This window comes from Emydura macquarii, unplaced genomic scaffold (assembly GCF_026122565.2).
Source record: "Emydura macquarii macquarii isolate MOO-44397 ecotype Brisbane River unplaced genomic scaffold, CSIRO-AGI_Emac_v2 contig_1045, whole genome shotgun sequence".
In the NCBI taxonomy this organism is placed as follows: Eukaryota; Metazoa; Chordata; order Testudines; family Chelidae; genus Emydura; species Emydura macquarii.
The window spans coordinates 9,551,329-9,578,932 of record NW_027131182.1 but is presented as its reverse complement, the minus strand read 5'-3'; the positions used below and the strand labels follow the sequence as shown (position 1 = coordinate 9,578,932).

The 27,604-nt window shown below is 38.9% G+C and overlaps 1 protein-coding gene across 1 annotated transcript in view; it reads left to right on the top strand.

The window, feature by feature from the left end:
* Positions 1-25,929, top strand: part of ATP8B1 (ATPase phospholipid transporting 8B1) — a 118,656-nt gene extending 92,727 nt beyond the window's left edge. Inside the window, exons 20-28 of the mRNA XM_067545451.1 lie at positions 3,715-3,790; positions 4,535-4,667; positions 5,912-6,200; positions 8,223-8,446; positions 13,721-13,804; positions 15,784-16,029; positions 16,320-16,458; positions 18,039-18,169; positions 24,072-25,929. Coding sequence (XP_067401552.1) covers positions 3,715-3,790; positions 4,535-4,667; positions 5,912-6,200; positions 8,223-8,446; positions 13,721-13,804; positions 15,784-16,029; positions 16,320-16,458; positions 18,039-18,169; positions 24,072-24,299 — 1,550 coding nt within the window. The 3' untranslated portion in view covers positions 24,300-25,929. The remainder of the gene's footprint in view (positions 1-3,714; positions 3,791-4,534; positions 4,668-5,911; positions 6,201-8,222; positions 8,447-13,720; positions 13,805-15,783; positions 16,030-16,319; positions 16,459-18,038; positions 18,170-24,071) is intronic.
* Positions 25,930-27,604: the final 1,675 nt, after the last annotated feature.

The following is a 27,604-nucleotide window of genomic DNA, read 5'->3' as shown; positions in this document are numbered from 1 at the left end:
CAATAATTGCAGTATTGGGTTAATACATTCTACAAGTATTAACATTTATTTAGAAATTTACAGAGCTTAATCAATCATCAGAACAGATTTGGTCAGCAAGATTATTTTTCACTTTGCAGATGAGGAAACTGAGACACAAGTAAGTTGAAATTGCCCCAGAACCATGCATCAAATTGATGGAATGCCCAGAAATGGAACTCTGGAGTTCTTGACTTGCAGACCTTGAAACAAACCAAGGCTATGCTACCTTGGAAAAGCATTTATCATTCATAATGTGGTGCAGTAGAACAGTGAGTCTATCTTGAGATGAAGTAGTCTTAATTTTCACTGGCATGCTCTCAGACCTGTTAGTTTGTATAACACGACACTGTGTGTACTATTACACACATAATACATTAAAAGAGCATTACTAAGTTTGCAAAATCAAACACTCAAAAGTTAGGAATTGTCAGAATTAAGATTGCTTGTGCAATTTTTAAATCCGCACACCCACCCTTGTGCATATGCTGTATGAGACAGACTTTCATTTAATGATCACATACTATTTTTTCCCATAAGGCCACTGCATTATGCAGGGCACAGGATAGATGATGTGCACTTATTGAACAGCTGTTCAGTGTGCGGCCTTATTTACTGCACTCTGTTCAAACCGTGCTATGAAGACAGAAGTATTAATTTCCTCATGGGCTTTTTCTATGGCGCTTATCACTATAGTATCTGAGTGCTTCACAAAGAATTTATCTTTACAACACCCCTTGAGAGGAGTGGGTGGCTTTATCCTCATTTTATAAATGGGCACTGAGGCCCAGGGATTAAAGTCAGAAGTGTCCTCTAATTTTGGGTGCCCAATTTGAGATGCTTGGAACCTGATTTTCCCCAAAAAATATTTAGCATTATATACATTTTGTGTTCAAAGCACAGCTCTCATTAATCACTGTTGCAGCCATGAGCTCTCAGCACTTCTGTAAATCAGGCTCCAGATCTCAAGTTGGGCACACTCAGAAAAAGAGGAACAGTTAGTGGCCACCTGTGAGGTTTGATTTAAGTGACTTGCCTAGCACCACACAGGAACTTGGCGGTAGAGGCAGGGATAGAATCCAATTCTCCAGGGTGATGTTTATCTGCCTTAAGCATGGAACCATCCTTTCTCTTCCTGCAGTCCCTGCCTCATTCACTACACACCTTCCAACTTCTGCAACACATGAAGCAGGGATTCTCCAGACGAGTTTTCTTCACTCCACAGCCCTGACTCTTGTCCCCAGAACAAGTCCATCCTGTACAGGGGTTCTGTGGACACAGTAATACGTGATCATGTAATGAGACTATCATAATGGGATAAATACCAGGGAGGGAGAGGAATTATTTAACTTCAACACCAATGTGGACACTAATGGATATAAACTGGTCATTAGGAAGTTTAGACTTGAAATTAGATGCAGGTTTCTAACCATCAGAAGAGTGAAGTTCTGGAATAGCCTTCCAAGAGAAGCAGTGGGACAAAAAACCTAGCTGGCTTCAAAATTGAGCTTGATAAATTTATGGAGGAGATGGTGTCATGGGACAGCCTGGTTTGACAATTGACTGATATTTGACTGCTGGTGGTAGATATGCCAGCGGCCTGTGATGGGACTTTACATGGGGTGGGTTCTGAGTTGTTACAGAGAATTCTTTCTTGGGTGTCTGGCCCACATGCTCGGTTTAACTGATCACCATATTTGGGGTCGGGAAGGAATTTTCCCCCAGGGCAGATTGGCAAAGGCTCTGGGGGTTTTTCGCCTTCCTCTGTAGCATGGGGTATGGCTCACTTGCTGGTGGATTCTCTGTACCTTAAAGTCTTTAAACCATGATTTGAGGACTTTAATAACTCAGTCATAGGTTACAGGTTTATTATAGGAGTGATGGGTGAAGTTCTGTGGCCTGCATTGTGCAGGAAGTCAGACTAGATGATCATATTGGTTCCTTCTGACCTTAAAGTCTATGATAATGCATGCACACAAAGAGGCTGATACACAGGCGTTTCCTCACTTCAGAGTACTTCATTTTGAACCTTAATGTTCTTAAAGGGGTGTGTGTGTGTGTGTGTGTGTGTGCGTGTGTGCGTGTGCGTGCAATTTCCTAGATTTTTAAAAAAGCAAACTAAACCAACACATTCCGTCATGTAGTATCATATTGACATCCACATGAATTATCACTGAGATTAAAACTTTTAGATCCACCACATAACTCAAGTGGCAGAGGTCTATGTGATAACAGAGTAACTGAGGATAATAGCAGGTTATCCTTAAGATTGGAAGGATCAGATTTTTATCAGTAAATATCAATTTCACCATACATGCTCAAACCAATGAAAAAATATTTTCATCGACGATAATAGAAATTCACAGAGGCAAAGTAAGAAAAATGCTTCTTGATAACGTATTAGAGTTTGAGTTAATGCTAAAATGTTGATGTTGGCAATTCGTGTTTTTAACAGTTATAAAACTAGCTTAAAATGCTTAAAACCCATAATTTTGTACAACTGAAAATTTAAATAGATAAAAATAAAAAAAGCTTAAAAATAAAACTCCATGTTATCCATTGAAATTATTTAAAAAAATACAAATAAAAATCAAGTTCTGGCAAGCCTAGTTATCCTCTTTGTGCACCAGCATTTATGGGGGACAAGTCATATGCTTCTGCCCCATCCCCTCTGACTGTCCCTGTTCTTTCTCTTCTCTCACTCCTGGCTGCTTGTCACACTCCCATTCTCCTTGACATCCCAGTCTCCACTCCTTAGGCTTCTTGTCCCACACTTCTTGCCCAGCCAGTCCTTGTCTACCTCTCTGGGCTCAGTGTCAGAGTCCCAGTCTCTCCTCCTCCCCACAACCAGGCTCAGTCTCACCATGTTCCTTGTTCCAATCTGTTCCTTTCCCACCCCCAGTCCACCTTTTGTCCCCTCTGCATTCAGCTCAGACTGTTTCCTACTCTATGGTGCGCTAGTGCCAGTAGGGGCGTCACTGAGAACACAGTAGACACAGGCTCACTGGTCTCAGTTCCAGTTCCTGTTCCCACCCCAGCCCAGAGCAGCCACTATAGAAGGAGTCAGCTTTACCCCATAGACCTAAACTGGAACACGTTTAGTCACTCTGTGGGGATGGTGCCTGTACAGTTCTGTCACACACAGGAGCAGTGAGAGGAAGGAGCATACTCAGTTAGGATGGAATTTTTAGAGATTTTAGCTATTAAGCTCTGGCCGGTATCTGAGCATATGCAAACTCACTTTTCAAAGATTTATAACTGGCCAGATTTGAACAGATTTTCACAGGGATGGCAAAAGGCATATCCCTTATGCAAAAGGCCACCCATGCTAAATATGGGGGTGCTGGAACATTTTTTTAAAAAAGCTATCAAGAATATAACATGGTCTGCACGCTATTATTTTCCCTTAGCCTAGTTATCTGAAACAGTTGACCTGCTTAGGCTAAAAAAAAAAAAAAAGGGAGTGGAGACAAGATGGATGTTTGTACATAGATTGCCATGCTTTGGTCCATTGTCCTAAATATGGCTAATTAAGTCAGTTGAAAGTTAGCATTGTGTCGAGGTTTACTGACAGCAAACTTGCCATGCTTAAACTTGAATCTTCAGGTCATTTAAAAAGCCCCAGAGTATTACTAGTCACTATCCATAAAGATTTGTTAAAGAGTCTAACTAGATAGTGTGACTTTTTTTGTACAGAAACTGCTGAAAACATTGGATATTCTTGTGACCTTTTAACGGATGAAACTATGATCTGCTATGGAGAGGATATCAGGTAAGTTAAAAGCATTCAGTATTTCTTTGGATAGGAGTTTAAAATCTCAAATTTCAAAATATTCAAAGTAACCACACTGTTCCTGTGGCGTTCTTTCTTTATCTGGCTTTCTCCTTTGATTCCTCCTATAATGGTGCTTACAATGCCTAAACTGTGTAACTGAGAGACAGGCTATCTACACTACAAACTAGAAGTACGATTCCCCTGCTCATGTATGCATAGTTCTCGTTGAGCTAGCGTGAGAGTAAATAGCAGTATAGCCACAGTAGCATGGGTAGAGGCAGTGGAAGCACAGCTGAACCATGCAGAATACATACCCATGTCAAGCTAGCCAAGTATGTATACATGAGCAAGGGGACTCATGCCCTGAGTTTTTAGTGTAGATGTAACCACAGCGGTGGCCAACATTCAGTTATGCTGCGGTTTGTGGATTTATTTATATATTTTACTATTTTGAATTGCAATTTACCAAGACAACCTGCTCCTTGTGAATCAGGCAGAAATATGCCTTTTAAGAAATAATGGAGGTAATAGGCCAACTGTTGTTGGTTTTATAAACTTGGTGCTACCATAATAACTAAATAACTCAGTTCAGCACTTTGCATAAGTACTTCACTAATTTAGGACAACTGACATCTTTGGATTTCCTATAGATAGGGCCCATTACAGTATAACTATAAAAATCACAGTCAGTATTTGTTGTTTTTAGATGAGCTACATTAAAAGTCTGCATTCATTTTCCAGTGCTCTTCTTCAAACAAGGTTGGAAAACCAGAGTAACAAAGCTGGATCAAATATAAACGCCTCTCAAAAAAAGAATGAGACATTCTTTCAATCTGGTAGAAATCGTGCTTTAATAATCACTGGTTCCTGGCTGGTATGTATAAAGCAGATGTATAAAGCATTTCTTCAGTTTGGGAGTTTTCTGGGGTTCGTAATAGATCAAAGACTAATAGTGCTGTAAATTAGAATCCTATGTTTCTTATAGTTAAGAACTCCTTCATTCACTTGATTGCTACCCTGAAGCACCAGATGAAAGATATTTAACATCTGGGCCTCAGTTTCCTCCATCTATAAAACACCAAACTATTAAACCAATCTTTGAAGTCTGTCAATGAAAAACATATAATAGATAAAGTGATAAAATTCCTCTCATAATCAATCAACATTAACCATCAAAGCAAAACAGAATCTCCTATAAAAAGAACAATCTAATGTTAGAAGTATTATTAATCAAGGGACTCTGAAAGTCTAGTGCAAAAGAAGAATCAGAAAGATGCAAAATTAGATCTTTCAAGACTCAACATGTTCTGAACAGACAGCAGTCATTACTTCATGGTAGAAACAGAGGGTATGTGAGAGCAAAAGTGTGAATAAAGTGTCAGAAATAAAAAAAGAAAGCAGGCTCATATGGTACCTTGTACTGTGACCCGATTGTTTTAAGAGTTCAGAAACCACTGACGGACTTTAAGCAAGAAGTGACCTAGGTGGTAATCCAAGTACTGGTGAGAGTCCAATTGGCAGAATTCTATACAAACCAGAATGGGAGGAAATAGACGAGGAAATAACAAATCTAAAATTATTCAGTTTCGCAGTAACTATTAATCCATGTATAAATCTCTTTCAATTGGATATCAAACATCAAAAACGAAATATACATATAAATATGAAATTATGAGCTTCACAGTCTTGCTAATATTAATTTTCAGAGGGAGCTGAGAATTTTTAATAACTTCACCAGTACCAATCATTGAATTTGACAATGACAGCTTGGTGTTCAGGGTTATCACAACCCCCCCCCCCCCTTTTTTTTTCAGAAAAACTTAAGATCATAGAGATTAATATCATTCTTCAAAAATGAATTAGCTGAAGATAAAAAAAAGGATTTTTCCATTAATTTCTGCAAAAAGTGTTACAATAAAATAAGTTGTACAAAAGCATAATATATTCACTGTCCCCGTTCGGGAACATTTTATTGGGGTGGTATTACAACAATTCACATAATGTAGCAGAGAGTCAAGGTATTTCAGATTTTAACAATGTTACAAGAGCAGTTCTTAGAACATTATATCTTTAAATAGTGAAGAAGGGGCTATAATTACATTGTCTTTGATTATACAGAATGAAATCCTTTTAGAGAAGAAAAAGAAGAGGAAGAAACTTCTAAAATTGAAATTTCCCAAAACAGCAGAAGAGAGAGAAAAGCAAATTCAGAGTAAAAGGAGAGCTGATGCTAACAAAGAGCAGCAACAAAGAAACTTTGTAGACTTAGCGTGCGAATGCAGTGCAGTGATCTGCTGTCGCGTAACTCCCAAACAGAAGGCCATGGTGGTGGAGCTGGTGAAGAAATATAAGAAAGCTATAACCTTGGCTATTGGGGATGGTGCTAATGATGTAAACATGATTAAAAGTAAGTCACCTGTAAATTTCACTGGCTGTTATTTATTTTTGCTTTTAAAGGTCTTGTATCACTTTCTAAAAAGTACTTTTTTCCCTGAGTTGAGACAGTCTTTAACAATTGAAATACAATAGCTGTTTAGATATATTTAGATAAGAAGCTATTTTGTTATTCATGTTGAAATATTCTGTGTGCTCTGCCTTTGAAAGGCAAGTGAAATGTTCAACAACTTTCACGATTACGTTTGTATTCTAACCATTCCTGCAGATTTACTCTGAAAACTAATGGCCCTCAAATATAGCTGTGCAACTTCCGTGAAGACAATGGAGTTGCACAGGTAACAGAGGGCAAAATTTTGCCCTGCTGTTAGCTCTTAGGTGCCAAATATGCTGAAGAGTTAGCTAGGTACTATTGTGATTGGCACTCTATAAACACCTAATGGAATAATTCTGATATGTGAGCCGTAATTGATTCCAGTTCATTCTCTGTTAGTTTTGTTGTCTTTGCATGGCTAACATGAGTAAAATACGGGTAAAAATGTACTTTTGCCATGATAGTTCAGATATGGCTCTGAATATACTAGGAAAAGATCTGTTAAGTTGCTATTTTTCAGAAGACCTATGCTTTAATATTCTGTAGTCATTTATTACTGTGCTCCTCATTCAGCCTTGACCCTAACAAACTTGCATTTACCATCCCTCTCTCCAAAGTAGTCTGTTGATATACTGTCAAAATAATCCCACTTTGATTTCTATATTTTCTTCTTCTAACTGTGCCATTTTAACAGCTTTTGCATTTTGTCTAACAGATGGGCAGATAGGGTGTATGCGTGCACACATGCGTTAGAGTTGTCCTATTTCTCCTTTCATGTTACTCTTATGCCTGGAATTCTCTTTCTGACTGTCTACCAGCCACTATCTCCTTACATCCTTCGTTAAAACCTGTTTCTTTAATGAGGTGCTTAAACTATAGCCTATTACTCACTTTTAGAAATATTAAAAGCAATGTGTCTTTGCTACCTTCAAAACACTTTCATTAGCCTCCCAAGTGATTACAGATTGATATGGTCTTCTCCCTTGTACTTCCTCTTTCCTTCCCTTCTCTGTTATATCCCCCCATTAGTTCACATCTTAGTTTAGACTGGAAGTTCTCCAACATAGGCAATCTATCTTCCTTAGTATGGTAAGTGCCATGCCTATTTATTATGCTATATATTACATATCACTGCTTTAAGCAAAATGTGCTTGTTCCTTCCCACAGCTCAGGTTTTGTCTTTCTTGATACTGAACTCTCTTGTTTTCCACTTCATGCATTTTTTTCTACTGTATTCAGTATGAATCTTGGATTTTTTCAACATTTACATTTACCACCAAGTAAATGCAAATTTCGAAGACTTAAATGGCAATTTACGATCTTGTCTGCACGGACTCGCATTATGGGCTACAGGGGTGTGAGCTGCAGTGTACACTACATTGATGCAAACTAGGTACCTTTTAGTTCATTTTAACGGGGTCTGCATGGGACAGTTACACACAACACTTTAGTGAATGCTGTAACTTACACCCCTGTAGTCAGTACTGTGGTGTCTTGTAGACAAGCCCTAAGACTAAGGCTTGTCTTCAAATTTAGTTTGCAGCAAGATGGGGTGTGACTCTGCACTTTGAACCAGTCCTCTCTGAAACAGGATTAGATTAAAGCGCGCTAATGAACTGTTAAGGCACATCAGCAGAGTGCACATGGACAGTTAGTTCACAACAGACTAGTGCAGGGTAGATTCACACCCCAGCTTGCCATGAACTAATTGTTCATGTAGACAAGTCCTTGGTGGAGAGGAGAGGTTTGCCTTTGGAGGTGCTAGTCTTTAATGCAGGTGTCACTGTACATAAAGAATCATTTGGATCAGGAGAAACTTTCAGTAGAGAATGGGACTTGTGTAAACTGGGGTGTCACTATGCATCTTCATTAGTTAAATAGTATATTTTGTTTTAATAAAACCTTGCTTATTCAATGTGGGACTTTTTTTTTTTTTATTAGCTGCCCATATTGGTGTTGGAATTAGTGGACAAGAAGGCATGCAAGCAGTCATGTCAAGTGACTATTCTTTTGGACAATTCAGATACCTGCAAAGATTACTATTAGTTCATGGCCGATGGTCCTATATAAGGATGTGCAAGTTCCTACGATATTTCTTCTACAAAAACTTTGCATTTACGCTAGTACACTTCTGGTACTCGTTCTTCAATGGCTATTCTGCTCAGGTAAGAGAAGTGCCTTTCTAATATGAACTAGAAAATCTTCCTTTTGACCAAAACAAAATAATGAATAAATAATAATAAATAAATAAAATAATAAATAAATAATAACAAAAAATTAAGTGATGTAACTTAAGTGAACAGCATTGAAAGAGGCAGCCTTTGCAGTTTAGTGTTAGAGTCTTTCATATCCTTCTGATAGAATTCATACTCGCTTTATTACCAGTGATTTGGACAGCCATTTTAATCTCCAGCTATATTGCTATTGCTATCTTAATCTTCACTAATTTAACTTCTTTCTAATCAATATAGTTTATCATGTGTACAGAATAAATAAGGATATAGTAAATAACAAGAATTCTATGAACAGTTGGCTATTACAGCATAAAGCTTGAAATCAATAGCATGAATGAGCCATGAAAATTGAGATTACTGGGTGAGGTGGTGTGTAGAGAACCAATCTCTCAATTTAGTTATTTGTGAAATAACCCATTCCTCTACCCTCTTCAAAAAGCCTGGGAAGGGTAAGCTAGCTGCAGCAAGACATGGGCTTTGCATGGTTTATCTAATGAGATACTCAGTTACTTTTGTCCCAATAGTTAGAGAATTTTGGTTCTATTTTTCTAAACAATAAATAGCTTGAAAACATATGCTATTAACCAGAACTGTTGAACTCTATTGCCTTCCATTTTGATACAATTATCTCTTCATTTATTAGCATTGCTACTAGACATATATATGCCTGGAGGGCAGTGAGGGAAAACTAAATAATCTTTCATCCTGAGCTGTCACCTGAAATAAATAAAATGACTTTTTTGAGTTTAGATAAATCATACAGTTGGAAGCACAAGTACAAGAGTATTATTTGCACTAATTTGTGTATCAGTAATACTGTGTATATTAAGAGAAAGTCCCTACCCCAAAAAGCTTATAAAGGAAGACCACAGTTTGCAAGATGTTCTCCCTAAGTGGACCAGTTTGCAGAATCAGGGATTTATCCAGGCAAGTAGTTCCAGTGAGGTCAGTACTGCTATTTGCATGAGTGAGGGTCTGCAGGGTCTGGCCCTCAGTAGACATCATACAGATGCAGGAGGGAATGGAGTATAACAGTCACTGAGTTCAACAGGCTTTTTGTCATCACATTTCTTTTTCAATTGTGTTAATCTTCCCAAACACTGTATGCTCACTATCTATATTGTGTCCAGTAAACTCACACTGGTGGTGTGTGTGTGTGTGTGTGTGAGGGGAACACTTAGCAACAATGCTCTCTCTCATTCTTATTTCTGTGCTCGTGTACATATGCGTTCTTTTTACTTTGAGGATCTTAGTTTAGGGCGTTCATTCACAGCTGCTGGTGATTCCCTACAGGAAGTCGGTCTTCTGTGAAGTCATTCATAGCAGCCACTTGCAATCTAACAAAATGGAGACAGTGACTTCAGTGGAAAATAAGATGGAGAGAAAATGACTGTACTCACAGAAAATTAATTGAATGTGAGGAACAAATAGAAACAGTAGGTGAACTCCCTAAACCAAATATCTGTTGTTCTTGGAATTATTGTCACAATAGGTGCTCCATTGTAGGATGTGCACGCACTCGTGAACTCTTGATCAGAGATTTTAGTCAGCAGTGCATACAGGGCGGTGCCTGCACTCTGTACATCCTCATGCTCCAATGTGAAGGTAAGAAGGGAGTGGTGGAACCTGCTACTGCTTCAGTTCCTATTCAACTGCCCTCAACTCAAGATGGAGCATTGCAATGTCCGCTGCTAGTTTTCAGCTGCCTCAGTATTTTATTAGATACATTTCTGTTTTATTTTTATTTAACTTTTTTTATTTACTTTAGCACAGGTTTGTGCTTTTGGAAGGGTTCCCCCATTCTTCCATTGGGCACCCAGGCCTTTCACCCTTGGCCATTGTTGTCTGTGGCTTCCCTGCATGGGTTATGCTAAAGATCCCAGGTTTCAAACCCTTTCAGACCCACCACAATTGTTTCCTCCTGATTGATGTGGATTCCAACTGCCTTTGCTGCCTCCTGAGATTCTTGGGTCCTGTCAAAGTGCAAGGTGTGCACCAGGTTTAAAAGCAGATCTCACAAACTGAAGGAAGACCGATGGGAGTGCTCTTTGAGGCCCATGGATCAGACAACAGAGTGGCAATGTACTATATAAATCATCACTGGGGAGCAAGATCCCGATCCTTACATGCAGAATCACTGAGACTGTGGAAAATGGTGCTTTATCCCACTGCTTAGCTATCTCAGTGGTCTACTTGCTGAGCCTGTTCACCGGGGTAGTGGACTCCCCAAGCAGATACTTCCACCAGAACAATGAGTGGAAACTCAGCAACTTGGTTTTCCAAAGCATTTGCCAGTCTTGGGGCCTCCTGGAAATGGATCTGTCTGCAACACCATCCAACATGAAGTGCTGATTCTGCTCTAGTGAGTGCATGTATTTACAGTCACAACTCCAAGGCAGCTTCTTTCCTAATGCCTTGGCCTCACACCCTCTTGTATGCCTATCCTCCAACACCATTGATCATCAAGGCTCTGAGCAAACTCAAGGAAGAACCAGGCAGTAGCTGTCCTGATAGTACTATTCTGACCAAGGCAAGTGTGGTTCCCAAATCTGCTTTGCCTGGCTCTGGGAACCCCTCTTTGCATTTCTTTCTCAGTGGATCTCGTAATACAGGACGCTGGCATCATAACCCACCCCAGTCTCTCATGCCAGCATTTCAAAACCTGGCTCCTTGATGGTTCTTGGAATAGAATTGGTCTGCTGTCCTGAAGTTCACTCTGTACTCCTGAACAGCAGGAAACCAGCCACGAAGGAAACCTACCTGCAGAAGTGGAGGTGCTTCCAAGTCTGGTGTACCATTGACTTGATATTGCTTCTGAATCTCTCCTCACAGATATTCTTGATTACCTTTTGGATTTAAAAACACATTGCCACTGATCTCCATTAGGCTTCACCAGGCTGTGATTACAACCTTTCATCAGCCACTCGAAGGATGTTTTGGTCTGTACTTGCTTTACTATTCTAAACTTTTTAAGGGCTTGTCCAATCTGTTTCCTCACATCAAGGACCCACCACCACCCTCAAATCTTCATCTGGTTCTCAGTGCCTTAAAGAACTCACTGTTTAAACCCATGGTTAGTTGTTCAGTCCTCTGCCTGTCCTTCAAGACTTTGCTCCTAGTAGCTATAACCTCATCCGGAAGGGTAAGGGAGCTAGGGTCATTCAGGCTGCTATCTTTTACTGTGACAAGGTGACTTACACGCTCATCCTTGTTTCCTGTCTAAGGTATCTTCAGAATTCTGTATCAATCAGGACATTCATCTACTAATGGCTGTTAGCCAAGATAGTAAAGGAAGGCCACCCCATAGCGCTAGGTGTCCCTAAACCTCTGACTGCCAGAAGCTGGGACTGGATGACAGGGGATTGATCACTTGACAAATTGCCCTGTTCTGTTCATTCCCTCTGAAGCATCTGGCACTGGCCACTGTCAGAAGACAGGATATTGGACTAGATGGACTGTTGGTCTGACCAGTATGGCCGTTCTTATGTCCTACTAGTATTTTACCCTAAGTCTCAGTCTTCAAATGAGGAGCACAGCCTCCATATCCTGGAAGTAAAAAGGGCCCTTGCCTTTTTCCTTGAAGAACAAGATCCTTCATGGGTTCCCCCAGGCTCTTTACTTCCTTTGCCAAGGGAATGAAAGAGCAGAGAACTTCTACTCAGAGACTATCAAAATGGGTTTCTGGATGCATTCTAGCTTGTTACAAAGCTGCTGCTGGAGTGCATCTCCCACTGAAAGTGACTGCCCTATCCACTGGATAGCTCTTCTTAAGGACATACTCATTGTAGAAATTTGCAGAGCAGAAAATCTGGTCCTCCATTCATATGTTTGCTGGGCACTTGCTATCCTACCTGCTTTATGGTGACACTGTCCTCCAGAACTGTATAGGATCCATCTTCTCAGCACCTGCCTCCACGTTGAATTACTGCTTGGGGGTCTCTGATGATGGAGCACCCATAGGGCCAATAACTCCAACGAGAGATTACTTACCTGTACAGTAACTTGAGTTCTTTGAGATGTTTTGTCCCTACAGGTGCTCTGCTGCAGAATCTTCTGAACTTTGTAGTTGAGAAGGAATTGGAGCAATGGCAGGTCTTCTCCTTCCCTCTATAGCTTTGTACCAGAGCCTAACTAATAGTGCACAGATGTGGACTCATGGAAACTGCTGAGTAAAATCTCATATCAAGAATGCATGGGTGTGCACACATCCTATGGTAGGGCACCTATAGGGACAAAACATCTTGAAGAACTCAAGTTATTGTACAGGTAAATAACTTCTCCATTTTCGTGCAGAAGTTCTGAGGAATAAAAATAAAAACCGTAAAAACACTATATTAAAAGACTATTTTTTGAAGTTTTTTTTCTAGAACTGATTAAAAATTTTCTCACTAACATTTTTCCCACAGAAAACATTAGTGGGAACATGTCTATTTTGACACAAGTTGTTTTGATTTAAAAAACAAAACAAAACAAAAAAACAAAGGGCTTTGATAAAGTTGAAACATTTCATTTAGATTTTGACTTTTATTTTTATATTATAAAATAAAATCAGAATTGAAACGAAACAGTTTGACCCAATCCAAATACTTTGTTTAAATCCGCCCCTCCTCCCTCTCTCAATGTTATATTAAATTTAAAGCTGAACTTGAAACTAAATGTTTTGATTGGCCCCAAAATAAACTTGTTCAGAGAATTCTTTTCACAGGGAATTTCTAAACTTGGACTCTCTGTTCTGATTCAGAACAACAGTAACAAAAACTCCAAATGTCGAATTTCCCACGGAATTGAAATGGAATTCCCACCAGCTTTAATTGTATCCCTGAGGTATCAGTTCTTAACTTGATCTCTCCAGTGCAGCATGCTTCTGGTCAAAATCTGTCCTCAGAACAAACTTGTGCAGCTATTGCTGACTTCACTGGGATGTATGTAGCTAGGGAACAAATTCTGTCCTTGAGTGATCATGCATATAGTGCTTTGGTTAAAAAAAAAAAAAAAAGGTGTGTATTTTAATATATATGCTCAAAGAACTATCTCAAGATCCTAGAGGCCTGGCATGTTAATGCGTGTTAACTTTAAATCCACCAAGAAAAGGCAATTCCATCAGTTTTTTTAGATAGTTTATGAATTAACTTTTTAATTGAAAATGATGCAACTAAATATAAAGTAATATCTAACTAATAAATTGATATTTATTTTCTATTGCAGACAGCTTATGAAGATTGGTTTATCACGCTTTACAATGTGTTATATTCTAGTCTTCCAGTCCTTCTAGTTGGCTTGCTTGACCAGGTATACTGCCATGCTCTTAAGAAAAATTATCCAAATGAATTTTAGAAGCAATTGTTAAAGCAAAAACTTAGATTAAACATAATTGAAATGACTTTTACTTCTAATCTCTGACATTTTTAGGTTGCCAGATATCCATGGTATGACAGGACAATAAGGCGTGACCTGCTAGAATAGAAAAACCTAATCAACTTCAGATCTATTCAGTATTGAACTGATCTGCTCAAATGCTTGTATGTCTTAGCAGACAGCTTTTCGCCATGAAGCTAATGGAAAATGTTGTAGGCTTCTTTTCATTAATTACAAGAAATACCAGAGCATAACAATTGCTGTGACTTCTTGTTCAGTTATTCAATAGAGGGCAGTTCCCATTATTTTCTGGTGGGATTAACACACAACTTCAAAATACATCTTCATAAATATAGACTAGAACTGGGTGGTGATAGGGTTGAAATGCCACAAGCTTTCTTTACAATGGCCTGATTCAGCAAAGCACTTCCGCGCATAATTCCAACTGACTTCAACGGAACTGAAGTACATGGTTAACTTTAACCATGTCCTTAAATGCTTTGCTGAATTGGGGCCAATATTTATGTATAGGTACTGTAGAATGGCAACAATGGAGTTGATTATGAAGTATGCTTGCATTATTTATCTTTGATTATAGTGTCAGAAGGTATTGCTATTTTTAAAACGATTTTAATGGGAATAAATTTGGCAAAATATTTTTTATGCTGAAAACGTCATTTTCTTTTTAATTTGAATGCGTTTTAGATTCTATTTTGGATTTGCTTGTTTTTCCAAATTGGTCCTGCCTATAGAATTTGCATGCATAGAAATGTAATGAATTTTTTTTTTTTTTTTTTTAATTTTTTAAGAAAAAAAATTTCAATAAATTCATACTGTATGTATGCTAGTTTTTTTTTTTTTTTTTTTTTAAAAAAGGCCAGAAAATTGAATTGACTTTCCCATAGAAATGCTTGTACTATGTTTTTGCACATATATATTTTTCCATTACTCTGGGTATTGTTGCACACCATTATGGAAATATTTACAAATAGGTGTGAATGGAAGGTATAGAAATGGGACTTACTTTGAGTGTTGAAGAAAAATATAAAGTCTAGGTCATGGTGGCTTGCTATTCCTTTTATTTCTATGCCAACACACTGCTTTTCTTGAGTCTCCCTGTCCATTTTTTAACAATTTAAAAATATCACTTGCATTCATATATGCACTAATTTTTTAAAGCTTCTGATTTTGGTCACTTTTGGGGTAATACAGAGGTAATCTGTTAGCTTGTCTTGCTTAACTCCTCTGTCCTCCCACAGGAGCACTGGAACCTGGGTAGAAGAGGGAGAGCCATGAGGCTCTGCCCTTCTGTGACCTCGCCCTTGCTCCTCCTCTACCCCTGAGTCCTGCCCCCTCAGTGACCCCACCCCTGCTTCTCCTCTTCCCCCCGAGGTCCCACCCCCTAGCCAGGCTGGAAGCAGGAGCCAGGCCATGGTAAAAGCTGCCCAGGGAGCCTGGGCCACTTTGCAGAGCCCGGAAGGCCCCAGGACTCTGCTCTTACCCCGGCACCCCCACAGTGGCCTGGGCTCCCTGGTCAGGAGCGGGGCCTCAGGGGGGAGAGGCAGAGCAGGTGGCAGGGCCCAATCACCCACCTGAGGTGGCATTGCTAGGGAGCTGCACTTCACGGTGGAGGGAACTGATCACCTTGTCAGCTCCCCCACCATGAAGTGCAATGCCTGCCCCAGGCTTACAGTTGGGGATGGGGAGCAACACAGCCCCCTGCCCTCCAAACTGTGTCCATGTTAAAAGGTGTGTGGCCATGGTCTCCTTAGGGGCGGCCGCCCCCCCCCCCAAATTCCAGGGCTCCTGTCCTCCCACCCTAAAACTAAATGTTGATGGGGAAGATTCATACAGTGCTTCAGGCTCTATGGCATTGATTTATTTCTAACTGCAGTAACTTTTCTTTTATTAAGGATGTGAGTGACAAACTTAGTCTTCGGTTCCCTGGTTTGTATGTATCTGGACAGAAAGACCTGCTTTTTAACTACAAGAAATTCTTTATAAGCTTAATACATGGAGTTATAACGTCACTGATTATTTTCTTCATACCATACGGAGCTTTTCTTCAGACCATGGGGCAAGATGGAGAGGCACCTTCAGACTACCAATCATTTGCTGTCACTGCAGCCTCTTCTCTCATAGTCGCAGTCAATTTTCAGGCAAGTTCATTTATCTTAATGATCTCCCCTGCTGGTCTGAAAGCACATCTTTGTGAGAATAAATACTGAATTATCATTCAGTTTAAATCTTCTTGCATATTGATACACTTTTGCCTGGTTACTATCTCCCCCTCTGGTATAGTCACAGAATATTCCAGGTTGTAATGGAACTATATAATAAATAGTGTGACCCAAGTGTCTGCATGACAAATAGTTTGCATAATATTCAATTACATGCTTTTTGATGTCTAAATCATAAATTCAATGTGAGTTATCTGATTTACTTTCAGATGGGTTTGGATACCTCTTACTGGACTTTTGTTAATGCTTTCTCAATATTTGGGAGTATTGCACTTTACTTTGGTATCATGTTTGACCTTCACAGTGCTGGAATACATGTTCTGTTCCCATCTAGCTTTCAGTTTACAGGTCAGTGTTTTGTTTTGTTTCACTGTTCTTGTGTTCTACCCCAAATGGTTGTGTAACTAGAGTAAACACAGTACCAAAATGTCAACGTATCAGATATGAATTGATGGCTAGCAACAGTAAGTAGAGTTGAATGTTAACTCACTTTAGAAAAACGTTGCCTAGTTTATGGGGTCAACTTGTTTGTCTTAATCAAAATTGTTTTGTTGAAGTAACTATCTCTTGAAGTATTTGTAGTTCCAAATTATATGGTCAGTGGAATCATTCCTCCTTAATTATTTGATCTCAAGAAATAAAGAGCAGTTAAATATTGATACCTGTGATTCACAGTGTAGAGTGTTGCACACAAAGGAGCAAAGTAAAAAGTGATCCTCAGCACAGAGTATAGAGATCCTCAGCACTGTAATCCTACAGTGAAGGCTGCTCTGTGGCTGCAAAGTTACTCCAGCACATCAGAGGGAGTAAGGCTCAAAGATTAATGGATACTAAGCTGCCAACTCTCACAATTGTATCATGTCTCATGATATTTGATGTTTTCTATAACTTTAGCTATAATTTAAAAAAGAAAGTATTGTTCTCAAGCAAAGTTTTCTAGGCTTCTGGGCTTTGTAAGGGCTCGAAAATGTAACCTGGCTGCACCCTAAAAGATCAAATACTAGAAGGAAAATAAAAAGAACCCCAAACTTTTTTTTATTTAAAAAGTCTCATGATTTTTGAGGGCCTGACTCAAAATTTTTAAATAGTTGGGTTTGGTAATACTATAAATGCTTATTTGCTTATTGAACGTGCTTGATTATCTTTTTTTGCCCATTGTCCTTCACCTTTCCCATCTTCTTAATTTGTGATCTGAGTAAGGAAGTAGACATGCAATGGGCTTTAAACTTACTTTCCCAAAAACTGTCAGGTGCTTAAACTTACTTGAAACCATATCACATTTGTGCATAATGACTTTCCTGCTGCATACTGCACAGGGATGTAGTCACATCTAAACCAAATGATTTTTAGTTCAGTAGCAAAATCAATCTGAGAAAAATCCTCAGTTGCTTCCTGTACAACATAGTCATACTCTTCAGCCTTTGCTTTTTAATAGTACTTCAGATTTTAGAATTTGTTCTACCTGGTTGCTTAAATTAAACATTAAGATGTAACTGCTACAGTGCTTCCATATTAAGTTAGCACTTACATTCTATATTATGCGTATATTACAATGATCCCAGAGGTTTTTCTTAACCACAGTTTTTGCTCATTAAAAATAATCCAAAAACCACATTTGCCAGCCGAGTACTTGCTTCTCACCCTAATTTATCTCTTAAAGAGTTTTAAAAATTCAGCAGTTGAAATGGAAATAAAAATTTTGTTGTAAATTTGTGCCACGCTTGCTGGCTCTCTCCTTACAGCACACTTTCTCTTGGTAGTGGCTTGGCTTAGATTTTGATACAATCATTCTATTCAAACATACTTGGGATACTTGAATTATATATTTCAGTGCAGGGAACATGAATTTAATTTGTTGTACTGTATAAATTTAATTGAAAACAGATAATATAAGATCATACAGACTAACTTTCACCCTCTTTTCCCAGGGACTGCTCCAAATGCTCTCAGACAGCCATATCTCTGGTTGACAATACTTCTGTCAGTTGCAGTTTGTTTGCTTCCTGTTATTGCACTACGATTTTTGTCAATGACAATTTGGCCTTCAGAAAGTGATAAAGTAAGTAGAAAAATTCAGAATTTGGTTCATTAAACTGTGTTTAGTTATAGAAGTCAATGCTATTCTTAATGATCAGAATATCAGATAATTGGTAGGGGCCTATAAGGAGAATTTAATTAGAACTGTGCAGCTGGCTTCCTCAGGAGCCTGAATATGGCCTAAAATGGCAGCTTAGAGGTTCTCTGAAAGCCTAACCAAACTGGCAGTTTGGGAACCTTCCTAGAGATTGTGATGCTCTGCTGCTTTGCCACCCCAGTGCAGCAGGGAGTGTCAATGCTTTGAGATGGTCTTAATACTCTCCCACTGAGCCTTCTCCCAGTCTGCTTCTGCCTCCTTGTCTGATCTGCTGTTTTCCTCAGTAAGTGCTGCCCCACATGTATCTCCTCCTGTCACCTCTAACTCGCCTGCAGATATTTCTCTGTTCATGAATAACTTCTGGTTCTCTCCTTCCTCTACTCTTTGTTCTGTGGGGTGAAGAATGAAGATCTTCTTTCCTCCCAAACAGTATGCCCCCTTTCTCCATATCGCTCAATGGTGGGGGGTGACAGATGGTTGTGGAGTGCCTGATCTTTCACGTTTACCAGGGTTGACCAGGATGTGTTGCAGCATGGAGCTTAATAAATGTAGAAAGTTCTTGGTCAGGGAGTTCTCTAGTTGCAGCTTAAAGAATGGCTCTTTGTGTCTGACCTCACACTACACAGTGTCAGAAGTGACAGAATCCTTCTCTAGTGAAAGAGTAAAAGAAAGAAAAGAGGCTCCCAGACTGACAGCATAGGGAAAGTAAAAGATCAAACAACATACCTGCACCAAGGAAGAGACAGAGCCCTGTCACAGCAATGGAGTCCATAGTGCAAATGGCTCTGTTAGAGAGACTTGATTTTGGTAACTCAGTTAGCTAGCCATGCTCAAGCTAGAGATTTGAGCAATCCCAGATGGCTTCTGCTTTAACAGAAAAATACCTGGCAAATTTAATATTTATGGTGGGTGATGCTGCTGAAAATACCCATGTACCTCACTCCCTCACTGATAAGGAAAAAAGAGATTATACCAAAGTGAAAAAGGCATTTTTGATGACCATTTCATGAGCAAACAGAATATTATGTATGAAAGGGCCAAATCTAATAGGAGGTACCAGAAACAAAGAGAAACTGCCACAGAAACTTGTCATAGTCTTTCTGAACATTGCAAATACAAAACATTAAAAGAAGAACTAATCAGACACATGATAGTTGTTGGCATAAAAGACTCCAGTTTATCAGCACAGCTTTAGTAGACCCAGATGCCACACTAGCAAAAGCAAGAATGCAAGAAACCATAAAGAAAAAGCAATGTGATTTATATGTTAGCAGCATATGGGAGATTGCATCAGACGATATAGACATAGTAAAGAGGAAAGACATGAATTAGAAAATAAGAACAGGGCAAAACTAGAGAGTGGGAGACCAAAGAACCTTAATAAGAGGAAAATTTGGAAAAGCTGTGGAAGATGCAGCAAGACACCATGCCACAGCTGCCAACAATGTTCAACAAGAGAGACAATGTAGGAGAGGCCATAAAATGGGACTTACTGCAATAGCATGCAGGTCACCAGGAGTAGTGGAAACAATCCAAAAGGGAATGTTGTTAACAGATGACAAGTCCTTACTTTTAGGGGCTATATTCTGAATAGAAGAGACAGTACCTTGGTACACAAGCATGCATCAAAATAGATGAAATCTTTAATTTAAAACTGATACTGGGGCAGCAATTACTGCATTTCCAAAAAAAAAAAAAACCCCAGAAAACAATAAAATATAAATCATAATCAATACTGGGAAGAAGATCTGCAAAGATCAAATAGGATTCTACATGGAGCTAGTAACAATACCTTGGATGTTCGTGGCCAGTTCGTTGGGAACCTAGAGAAAGGACAGAAAACTCTTCCACAAATTTGTGGAATACAAGGACTGACAGCTCCCCCAATTGGGTTGCCAGCAATACAAGGACTACTAATGGAGCAACTGTAACACATTAATGGCAAAAAACAATCTATACAGAAGATATTTTCACAGAGCTAGGAAGGCTGTCTGGGGAATACAAAATAAAACTAGTACCATCAGCAACTTTATTTGTTTTCACAGTCCCATCTCAGTCCTATACAGGGGAAGTCAAAGAATAATTAAAGAGAATGGAACATAGAAGAACCTGCTGACTGGTGTGCCAGGGTTGGTGGTAGTACTGAAACTCAATGGCAAAATCTGGATCTGTGTGGACCTTACATAACTTAATAAATGTGTTTGCAGAGAAAGACACATTATTCTTGCAGTTAACCATACATTAGCTCAATTATCAGAGGCCAAACTCTTCCCGAAATTAGACCTTATTCTGGCAGCAATTCCAGCATCTGCCAGCTGACTTCAGCAAATTAGAAATGAACAATGAAGGGATGAGATTTGCCAGAAACATACTCAACTCTACCAGAGGGTGGAGCCAAAGGAGCCAACTTCCACCAGACGTAGTACCATATTTGCAGGACCAAAATGACCTTCACATGGCCGATGACCTGCTTCTGAAGGATGGCACATTCTTATCTCTATGGTACTTCAGAAAGATGTGACCTTTGCTTGCCTAGGATAGCCACCTGAAAATGCCACGGTCAGGGCAGGCTGCAAAAGGAGGGCAGATTCTCCCAGCACTGGTGGGAAGTCTGGCTTCAGTGCCACCCAAACAGCCACAAACTGTGCTTCTGATTTTCCACACCAGTTATCAAGAAGCCAGTATACAAATATACCCAGCCCCCTTTACAGCATTCCAGTCTCCAGCTCCTAATCAGCCACTAGGTCCAGTAAAGAGACCAGTTGTTTAAACTCTATGCTCTTTACTAAAAAGGTTCCCTCTGACTCCAAAGGGTCAGCCACAGTACCAGATCAATATAAATTTGGATCTTACCCAAAATACCATGCTGCCAGCCAATCCTTTAGTAACTAAAACTGAAGGTTTATTTTAAAAAGAAAGAAACAAACCATAAGAGAAATGTTAAAGGATTAAAGCAATCAGATACATACAAATGATTTGAAAGTCCAGATACATCAGGTTTTTAGAAGAATTGTGGAGTTTACAGGCTTGTATAGTTCCTCTGGTATACATCCAGTACTTGGATGGGTCTCAGTCCTTTGTTTCACAGCTTCAGTTCAGTTGTAGATGAGCTGATCCAGAGGTAGGTTGGTAACTAAAGCTGAATCCCAACTGAAGAACAAAATGGATTCCCAGGCCTTTGCCTTATATACCCTCTGGCCCTTCCCATGCTGTTTGTGGAATTTTACAGGAACAAAATGGAGTTCAGAATCACATGAGTAAGTCCTGGTGACTCATCAGGTATACCTCTGGCTTTTCCCCTTGGGCCCCTTGCATCTGTGGATGTCTCAAAGGGCCATTAAGCAGGCTATTGTTCTGCCGCTACCCTGTCTAGGGTGTGTCTCATACAGCACAATTTGAAATACAGCTATATCAAATACATCCATAACTTCCATTATACATATAACACATGAACATAAGTATTATCATCTTACTTAGCATATTATAGCCTTTTTAACAGTACCTGAAATGGAATATCTTACATGAATTTTTATTATTTGACATACTGATGTCACACAATATACTAAATGCCCCCCCCCCCCCCCCCCCCCCCCCCCCCCCCCCCAATCCAGCCAGCATGACACCCCCAACGTGAGACTGGTGTAGAAGGGAGTAATCAGAGCTCCTGAATACACGTCAAGGCCCCCCCGATTCAGCCAGCGTGACAAAAGATATTCCCCAAAATTCATGAGGGATACACCAAGGTATTTTTTTTTTTTTAAATGCATGGCAGGAGCATAACAATCCGTATGGTGGCCTAATCTGAGCAGGCAAATTCAGACCTTAGTAGAGGGTTGCAAAGTAACATGGAAAAAAAACAATCACTAGAACCATTACTGTTTACTAAGTTACCTGACAGACCTTTGCAGAAGGTAGCAACAGATGTGTTTTTCTGGAAAGGTACATATATACATACAAAGGTACATACATTATTGTAGTCTCTTACTTCTCCAGATATATTGACTTGATTATAGTTACACAGACTTCATCAGCACAGGTCATCCAGAAACTAAGGTCAATATTTGTAGGACATGGAGTTTCTGAAGTCCTCACACCTGATAATGGGCCTCATTTTACTTCTGAAACATTCCTAGCATTTGCATAGGACTTGAATTTTGAACATTGTAGTAATAGCCACACTACAGCCTGAGCAATGGGGAGGTGGAAAAAGCAGTTCAGATTTTAAAAAGAACTTCTGCAAAAATCAGTGGACTGACATAAAGCACTGTGGACAGGTGAGTCAACACCACTTGTGTCTGAACTATTTCCAGTAGAACTTCTAATGGGAGGATATCTAAGGATGCTTTTACCTGTAGCTCTGATACAACTTCAACTGAAGTGGCCCCACCTGAAGGAATTTAGAAAAAAGGATGCTGAAATAAAAATGTATCAGCAACAATACTTCAATATTCAGCACAGAACAAAAGCACTACCTGAACTGAGACAGGGAAAGAAAGTGTAGATCAAAAGCTCCCAGACTTTCAGAACTGTTCAGAACTCAGCAGAAACACCGAGATTTTACCTAGTGGAGGCTCCAAAAGGACTTCTCCAGGGGTATCAGGTTCATCTTCAGTATTTCCCAACACAACAGAGAGAGGATCTGGGACCTACAGGTACCCTGTCAGGAAGTGAGCTGAGCTCCACGTGGCAATTCAACAGAAATGAGAACATTGTCAGGAAGACTGATCAGACCCCCTCAAAGTCTAGATCTTTAAAATACTGCTCAGGGCTATGGGAATGCAATTCATAAGGGGATACACTAGTGTAAATAGCTTCAGGAATTTGAAGTTTATTTTTAATTTGTGAGTGTGTGTGAGTGTGAGTGAGTGAGAGATGATTTAAGTTTTAATCTTTCCTTATAAAGAATGTGGAGTGGTATAGAGTTCCTGGTCCTCAACAGTTACCAGAGAGGACCAAGATGTGTTGCAGTGGGGAACTTAATAAACATGGGAACTTCCTGGTGAAGGTGGTTTCTAATTGCTGCTTACAGCATGGCTTTTTGTGTCTGTCCTAACACTAACGTGATGATACCCATATCTGACCTAAGGAAGCCTATCTAGCATCCCTACTGCATCAAGAACCAGCAGAATGAGATGTGGGCAGTTTCTAGGCAAACTAAATACTTTTCTGCCATGGCAAGAGGCATGTGCGATCATGACTATTAAAACAGGCTTTCATATAGGCTTGTCCTACTTATACTTTAGTGTGCAATCTGAACACTTGATTAACATAGCAGTGGCTAATGTAAATCCTCCCAGATTCACTTTGGATAAAAAACCTCTGTCCTTTTTAGCTTCAGACTATTTTATAGTTTCATTCGTATTTACCACTTTAAGTTTGTGCCAAGAGGTAGTTTCTTTTGTGCGTGTGTGTTTGTTTTTTTTGTTTTTGTTTTTTTACTTGGAACTGGCAAGAAAGCTCCTGATGTGAGAACAGCTGTGATTATTAAAATCTTATTGTCTTTTAGATTTTATTTTTAAAGGTATTGCCATCTGTAAACAAGAAAATAAGCTTAGATTCAAATGTTTTCATTTTGTCTAATATACAGTATGCCCATTCTGGCTTTTAATGCCTTAAGAAACTAATGAAAATGCAAAATAAAATAACCTTTTTATAACATATGCTTCTGGCTTTAATTGTCAGGTAAATTTTAACAAGAAAAAAATCCTCTTTTATAAAATATGTAACACTATAAATTTAACCATCACATTGTTCCCAAGACGTTAACTACAAATGAGCATCTGTTTTCCCTCTGAATTAACCTGTTATGCCCTTTTCTTTCATAAAGATTAAGAAGAACCGTAAGAAATACAAGGTTGAAGAACAGTGGAAACGAAGGCAGAGTACTTTTCGTCGAGGGATATCAACTCAACGTTCTGCATATGCTTTCTCCCATCAGCGGGGATATGCTGATCTTATTGCTTCTGGACGTAACATACGTAAAAAACGAGCACCTTTAGATGCAGTGCTAGGCAACAAAATGGCAGAAGTTAGAGAAGATCGTGAAACCAGCTGATGATTGTCTAAGATTTAAGTTCTAGAAGACAGGTTTTTTAGCAAAATGATTGCACAAAGAATGTTTTTATTTTTATGAAAGACTCAGGATTTTTTTTAAAAAACAGATGACATGAGGCTATGAAGACTTCAAAATTTTCTTACAAGACTGCTTGGTTTGGGACTATTGAAAAATAGAAAAACCAAGTGTTTTTTTTTTTTTTTTTTTAAATAAATCCTAATCCTTGTGCAAATATTTCTGTTTAATGTGAAACTGAAGGATATATTCACTTCTAGGGTATAAAAACCCAGAGTTTTAATTTTTTTTAATGATGCTTAGAACTGCAAAACTTTTTCCCTTTTTAAATTAGAATCATGAAATAAAATTGCAGGAAACATTTCATACCTTACTTTAAAGATGAACAGCTAAGAAGCAATCAAACTGTGTGTGCCACTTTGTTAAACAATTTTATTTATACAATGGTAAAGGTGAATTAGATAGCTAATATTTTTCTTCCTTTGGGGGAACCATGCAGTCTGACCTTTCATAATTAGGCTCCATGGTGGTATGTTGTAGTCACTCGCATACTTGGAACAGATTAACACATTTTGGTAAAAGTACAGCCACAGTTGTAGGCATGGTTACAGTCCATTCCTGTTTACTAAATGGTTAACAGTGTATTGCACTATATTTTTTACTCATATGGTTCTATCACTGCCTTGGCTTATTCTTTAAGTAACTTCTCTGTGTCTCTTAGGAGGAGAGAGATCTGTAAATCAGGGAAGACCTCATAGGATTTTTGAAATTCTTTCCCTGAAATATTTTTGTCTATCTACTTGTACAGTGTTTTATAAAGTTATTTGGTTATTGGAAAACTGCCTTTTGAATTGCCAGATTTGATCATTTCAGATGTTTCATAATACAACAATTTGTAAGGATAAGAAAGAATAGTTCACTTTTAAGCTGAACATACTTCATTTGGTAATTGTTCAATAGTGTCCTCTAATTGTAATAAAAGTCAGATTTTGTATATATTTTACACACACACACACACTCACTCACTCTTACTCTCTCTCACAGACACACACACCGAGTTTCTTCAACTTACGATGTATAAATGTTTCACTTTTTTATATATATATACTACTGACACACTGGCATTGATAGGGCAATAGTTTTTTAATAGGGCATAAACAGAATGTGTACAGTTAATCTTTTAGATGTAGGCAAAGAAGTGTACATTTCATAATTTTAATAGAGTAAATGCAAGAAAGTTTACAGTTTTTTCTTTTAATAAGTAAATAGATGGGAGCAGTATAGTTAATTTTAAAGAAAAGGGAGTGTATAATTTCAGTTTCTCTCTTGAGAGATGTGGGAATGGCTGACAGCATAAGTGTCAGACTTCTAAATTGGGTGCAATATTAATTTTAATATGCAAATTGATATGGATATATTCCATTTACATGTAAGTGAGGCTTAATATGTAAAATATTTTGTTTTAAGATAATAAATGCTTTCATAAAATACCTTAAATTTTAATCTTTTGACCAATATGGAAAACAAAGTTGTTTTTACCATTTTAATGTTTTGGGGTTTTTTGAATGATAATTAAACAATTCTGCATAAATAACGTTGGTGCTATTAGTAAATCAGTCTGAATTACTGGATTGAGGAGTTGCTTGTGTAATAATATACAAACCAAATATTTGTTTGCTGGTGGGAAAAAATATCTGAGATATTTCTTGGCCTAACAAAGGTTGAAAGTCAAACAGCTAGACATCTAGAGCAAGAATGCCTTTTAAGAGAAGATAACACTGATCAAAAGAGAGAAAAGATGCTATATTTTGGGCTAGGCAATTGGTATTACTGAATTGAAGAGGGAGAGCATTTTTAAGTTACATTTATTGCACGGAGTGCAATCTACAGTTTGAAATGTAACAGAGATACAGAGTCTGTCTTCATCAGAATTCTTTAAGCTGTACTGCCTTGGGCTGTGATTTTGTCTGATCTCCCACACTTAACAGAGTCATCAGGATGGAGAGAGACTCCATGGAAACACAGGTGGTGCAGGAAGTGGCGCTAATTTCATCATGACATTCTTCCTTCAAGTCATTGAACACATGACTTAATACTAAGAGACCACTTCTGCTGGAATTACTGTCTTTCAGATGAGGCTTAAAGTAGAGGTCCCTGTTCATTTAAAGGCACTGACAAGTAACAGTTTGGTTAAGTACACTCTGCCTACCTCTATTCTCCTGGAAGCTTCAGCTGGGCACAGTATTCACTGCATGCCCTGTGCGGTTGTGTACAGTTGTCGTGTACTGTGTGATGGCTATTGTTAACCACCTTTTGAGAGAGCTGCAGTGCAGTGGTAGGTTTGTGGATTCAGGTGTGTCATATAGGTCGACAAATCCTCTGGGATTGTGTAGAAATACTCAGTACTCTTTTGATAACAGCCTGATACATCAGTGGCCTGGTGGGACTCCATAAACTGCTATCTCCTCTGCCATTTATTCAGTGGCCCACTGAACCTGACATTATTCTCACAGATCACTGTAGTATGTAAATTGTCTGCGACAGATGACATGGAAAGGCAAATGGGCAGAGTGCTGATGACAGTCTTGTGCTGAATCAGATCAACTGTGATACAAAGAATCTTTAGAATCTCATGGCTGTGCTGAAGACTTCACTACTACCACCACTACAACAATCTTGCTTAGCTGAACTGTTTTAGATGGTTAACAGCCTGGTGAATTTAAACTGTTTGCATCCATTGCTGCTTACCCATTGCTCACTATAAAATGTTCTCAACACTTTTGCAGAAAAGACTGTTCAGATCTGAACTAAACTGTCTGAAGCTATGGAGGACTTTTTTTTTTTTTAATTAAATGAGTAATGTTTGCTGAGTGGCTGAGCAATGTGCGCATTACAATTTCTTCTTTGAGTGCTTGCTCATTTCCCTTCCAATATAGGTGTGCATGCCACATGCACTGTCACTGGAAGCTTTTCCCTAGTGGTATGGCAAGGTCTGCTCTGGTGCCACCTGGAGTGGCACCCTCATGGCAGTATATAGGCAACGGCCACCCCACCACCTCCTCAGTTCCTTCTTTCTGTCTGTGACGATTGCTGGAATGCTGCTGTCTCCTTGCTCTACAAGTATTTCTTCTCAGTGACTGTTTTCTGTAAATAGATTGTAAATAGAGTTTTAATAATTGATTAGATCAAGTTAGATAGTTAGAGTACTTAGAATCCCCACTCTGCAGGGTTAACCTGCAAGGCCCAGGGCATATCTTGGTCCCAAGGCTTTAAGCAGTGTGCGACTTGCC